The sequence below is a fragment of the Triticum aestivum genome, chromosome 6D (genome assembly GCF_018294505.1).
Source record: "Triticum aestivum cultivar Chinese Spring chromosome 6D, IWGSC CS RefSeq v2.1, whole genome shotgun sequence".
Lineage (NCBI taxonomy): Eukaryota > Viridiplantae > Streptophyta > Magnoliopsida > Poales > Poaceae > Triticum > Triticum aestivum.
In genome coordinates, this window is record NC_057811.1 from 42,496,741 (window position 1) to 42,502,015 (window position 5,275).

Sequence of the window (5,275 nt, forward strand, 5' to 3'; positions counted from 1 at the left end):
CTCCTTTTCTAGTGCCTTGTGGCAGGGGGGATGGGAACTTCCCTAGTCAAAAAGGGGCACAAATTTCTCACCTAAAAAAAGCAGGACATGCAGTATCCTATTTAAAAGTAAAGTGAAGTTGTTAAATCTAAATGATGCATCGCGTTTTATTTCTTGTTTACGAATCTGCCTATAGGGTTTTTTGGTATGGTCTAGTGATGATGGAATATATGAAACTTCCTGCCGCCAAGAGAATCCAACTGACAAGGGAGAGGATATATAATCCAAGTGCCAACAGAATACATATCTGGATCAATCACATGGCATATCTCAATTTTGCCTCAGATCCACGCGAGATCTCACTACCAATACAGATCCATGCATCCACAAGGTAATATTGTTCTCCAAAATTACTAAATCAAGATCCATCAATAATTACAGTGCAAAACAAGCAACACCAGAAAGGTCAGGATTAAACAAACATGTCAGTTTTGACAAACGAAGTGAATGTACGGGCGGACATGATAGCAGACCATGTTCCATCTCAACAAAGTACAGAGCCTTTTTCTTTACCAATGCTAATTTGCGCGTGGTACCGTACTACAGCAGTTTTTGTGTCGAGAAAGTTCAGAACTTGTGTCGAGCATTTGAAACGTGATTAATTTACAATTTTTCAGATCGGTAATAGGCACAGAAATCGAGTGGATAACACCAGAAAAAGCACACGGGTACCAACACATAGGAGTCAGGAGCACCAGACAAAGTATGAATGCGACAAACAGATATGAAGCCAAGCGCACAAATAATGGATAATTCATAGCGGAGTTCATCTCATTCAAACGGTAAGATAGCAGCAGACACAGGAAGATAACCAAGGCGGCCGGACAGAGATCCAGCAGCCCAAAGAGTCCACCTAAAACCCTCCTAAACCAACCACGGAGATCTCATCGGACGGACCAGGGGAAGACACGACACGACACACGACTCTCTTATTTAGATCGACGACACGACACGGGACACACGGGGCGGCGACGACGACGGCGAAAGGCGACCCGCGCGCGGGCGGATCTAGAGCTGGCCGCAGTCGGCGATGACCACCTGCTTGGAGCAGGTGCCGCTGCGGGAGCCCACCTTCTCGATGTTCTTGACGACGTCCATGCCCTCGACGACCTCGCCGAAGACCACGTGCTTGCCGTCGAGCCAATTGCAGGGGACGGTGCAGATGAAGAACTGGGAGCCGTTGGTGTTGGGCCCCGCGTTGGCCATGGAGAGGATCCCGGGCTTGGTGTGCTTGTGGACGAACTTCTCGTCGGCGAACTTCTCGCCGTAGATGGACTCGCCGCCGGTGCCGTTGCCCCGGGTGAAGTCGCCGCCCTGGCACATGAAGTCGGGGATCACGCGGTGGAAGGCGCTGCCCTTGTAGTGCAGCGGCTTGCCGCTCTTGCCGACGCCCTTCTCGCCGGTGCACAGCGCGCGGAAGTTCTCCACCGTCCGCGGCACCGCGTCCTTGTACAGCTCCATCACGATGCGCCCGGCCGGCGCGCCGCCGACGGTCATGTCGAAGAACACCCTCGGGTTGGCCATCTCGCTCGCCGGGATCGGGGATGAGGGCTAGGGTTTTGAGATGGGGATTTCTGTGGGGATTGGGATTACCTTTCGCTTCGGGCTCTGTGATCTGGCAAGGGAGACCGGGCGTGGTTAAATAGGCGGCGAGGTCCGGGGCGGGGGCGGCGCTGGCCGTCCGATCGGGACGCGTGGCGCCATCGTGGGGCGCCGGGGCTAACCGGGGGGGTTGGGCGGTGCGGTTGCGGGAACCGTGGTTAGGTCTAGGGTTGGGTTCCCGGTGGACGCGAGCAGCACGTGACCCATTCCAACGCGAGGCTTTATGACATGTGGGGCCTGCGGATGCCTGTCGCGGAGGGCGGCCTGCAGGGTTCCGGTCGTGTGGGGATCGGCGACGTGGGCCCAGAGTGTCATGAGGGGTGGGTGGACGCGGCGTCCGTGCGAATTTTTATTGGATCTTTCTGGGGGTGACTAGGGTTGGGGCCATGGTTACCCGGGGGTGGTTGGGTCGGGACTAGGGTTAGGTTGGGGTATCCCCGCTTTTGGACTGCGCGCGGTCCACCTAGACCGTGTGGTGCGGCGCGCGTGGGATCTTTTGGGAGAGTCTATGGACCGGGTGCAGGGAAGGCTGTGGTGGGGACGAGCGGAGGAGAGAGGGCGTGGGGAAGGGATATGCCGCCGCGCGAGTGGGCGATATTCTGTTCTGGCTTGGATCGCACGCGGACTGCATGTGCAACTGGCCCGGGACGATTCCTTCCTGCCGGCCCAGTCCGCTCGGGCTCTGCGGCGGAGCGCCAACGGGCGGCTCATCCGGGCCGTCGAGTGTGGGTTTGGACGGTCGAGATGCGCGTCACGAGGGCTCTAGAAGCTTCCTCCTCATTCTAGGGCCTGATCGAACTGAAATGCCTATTTCTCTCTTCTTTTTTTGGAGGTAAAAACTATCTGGGCAGAAATATAGAGTTGCGGTTTTTAGGTAAACAATTTATTTTCTGAATCCTTGAGATCATGGACTGGATTGTTGGAATCTGCTATGATCATGGACTGTATTGTTGAGATCATGGACTAGAGAAATACTAAATTTGAACTATGATGTAACAACGAAAAAAAAATACTCCAAGGCATCTTAGGGCCAGTTCTTTTGGACAATTCTCCCAGAATTGACCCCCTCCCCAGCTTCTCCCAGAATTGCTACTCTATCTTTTTTACAATTCCTAGCTAGTGAAGGTCTAATTAGCTAGGATTTGTAAAAAAATATCAAGTGGCAATTCAGGGAGAAGCTGGGGAGGGGGTCAATTCTGGGAGAATTGCCCAAAAGAACCGGCCCTTAGTCTCTTTCTCACAAATCATTTTACCTACCCCTCCATTGCGAAATATTTGAAATACTATATTCTTTCGAAGTTAAACTTCTCTATTTGACAAAGTCTATAGAAAAATATGGTAATATCTACAATATCAAATGAATAGTATGAAAATATATATTACGATGAATGTAATGAAACTAATTTGGCGTTGTAGAGGTTGAAAGATTTTTCTACACCCCTCTCGTGAATAGTAACCACGAGAGGCAAAAGGGAAGGATCCCATATCTCTTGCTCCGCCAAAGGCCGAATCAGCGGTCCCTCCCTCTTCGGTCATAGTTGCAATACCAAGGGAGTGGAAGGAGCTTCGATCTGTGTGGTAGGTGTGTAGATACTAGGGTTAGGCTCCCCAGCCGCACTGACAAGGTGGTGGTGGTGGTGGTGTCGAAAAATGGTGTTCGAGCTTGTTCCCCATCTCAACAAGGTCACATGTGGCGGCATCGACGAGCTTCCAACGTTGTTTGCTCCCCGATCTGTCGATTCAGTGGCCGATGTGTTCTTCGGGCGTGGTCTTCGCAACGGAGGGATGTCGTACGGGAGAGAGATTTTGTCCCTCGATCCTGTCTTCACCATGGCAAGTTGGATCCTTGTCTTGTTGTGGGGTGCTAGGGGGTGGTGCGGTGAGGTGCTGGCGACTATCGCCGGTGTTCTTCGCCGCCCTTCATGGACTTCAGAATTGTGATGTCGCTTATGTGGTGAAGTGATGGTTGTCCCTCCTCTTCCTCCAACGTGGTGGTCCTCTTGGGCCAACGGTGAATACTTCTCGTCCGTGTTCTATCGAGCTGTAGATTCCAAGGTCACACGATCCCTAGGTGGGAGCAGTGACAATGATATTGGTAGCGCGCCGGCAACCCCTGGTGGATGGAGGAGATGGGTGGTTGCCCAGGGACTTGTTTGCTATTTTCTTGTATGCTGGGGTGTTTTGTATCACAACTCAGTTTCAATATAATTTTGAGGTCCTTTTCATCAAAAACACTTAATGTCAAGCAGTTTCAATATACATGCCACTTTACACCTTCTTCCAAGCACTAATTTGCAGTTTTGATTTTTGATAGTGACGTGATACTATTCAATCCTACATTTTTTTATATGTAGACTCATTTGTTCCAAAGAGGCCCCAAAGACTGCCTAAAGGACCTCCAATTTTGACATGTGAAAAGAACACTATCATTAGCTCCAATTAACCCAACATCGGCTTTTGATTTCTATCTCGCCATCTAGCCATTCGATTTGACATGGATACATTTGTTTAACAGTGGAAAGGCCTCTAAGGACCCAGACGTCCATTGGATAAGCATGCATACACATTTTATAACAAGAGACAAAGAAAACCAAAAATACACATTAGTCCCTGAAACATGCAAAGAATAATGCGAACATAGAAAAAAGAATGCATTTGGGTCTAAAGCTACTCGAAAATGGATTCCATCTCGTTGTCGTCGTTGACGAGGCCACTTGGGATGCTGAACTCTCCATGACATCACACCATGGACTCCTTCCAGAAACAACGTTGTCTTCCCTCTGCAATCATGGGTGTGAAGAAATATATTGGGTCGCCTTTCGGCTAGAAAGTATGACGGATCACCAGAGGAGAGTCTGGTTATCGGCCATATTGGGCGATGCAGCTCTCCAGAACCATCGTCGTCGTACACGCTCTTGAGTCCCATCAACCCCATCCAGCACTTCGTATCTCCTCCGTTCCATCTTTATCCCCACATGGAAGTGACAATCAAGGATGAGCTGGGGGCCCTCTGCCGGTTTAGGGAAGGACACATATCTCGTCGAAAGCTTGGATCAGACGAGACACCCCACCCCCAGAACCGGAGCCAACCCGAGATCTTCCACCAACTCCATGTTCGTCACTACCACCACTGTTGGGAATCGTTGAATGGAAAACAAAAAAATTCTATCCATGGAGATGCATAGCAACAAGGGGGAGAGTATGTCTACGTACCCTCGTAGACCTAAGCGGAAGCGTTTCACAACGCGGTTGATGTAGTTGAACTTTCTTCGCGCTCCAACCGATCTAGTACCGAACGCACGGCACCTCCGCGTTCTGCACACGTTCACCTCGGTGACGTCCTCCGCCTTCTTGATCCAGCAAGATGGCGAGGTAGTAGATGAGTTCTGACAACACAGTGGCATGGTGACGGTGATGGTGGTGTGATCTCCGCAGGGCTTGGCCTAAGCACTACGAAAATATGACCGAGGGAGTAAACGGTGGACGGGTATGCCGCACACGGCTAAGACAATGTTCTATGTCCTTGTGTGGCACCCCCTCCCCATGCCCTAGGGCTGGCCACCGGCCCCTAGGGCCCCTGCCTTGCCCTGCCCCCCTTTCCTTGTATCAACAAGGTGGAAGCAAAGAGGGGAGA

The 5,275-nt window shown here is 51.2% G+C and overlaps 1 protein-coding gene across 1 annotated transcript; it reads right to left on the reverse strand.

Annotated features, from left to right (window-relative positions):
• Window positions 1–764: 764 nt before the first annotated feature.
• Window positions 765–1,662, reverse strand: LOC123143391 (peptidyl-prolyl cis-trans isomerase). The gene has a single exon (XM_044562307.1). It carries the CDS (start codon window positions 1,561–1,563, stop codon window positions 1,048–1,050), a length of 516 nt encoding a protein of 171 aa, XP_044418242.1. The 5' UTR covers window positions 1,564–1,662; the 3' UTR covers window positions 765–1,047.
• Between the last annotated feature and the right edge of the window lie 3,613 nt (window positions 1,663–5,275).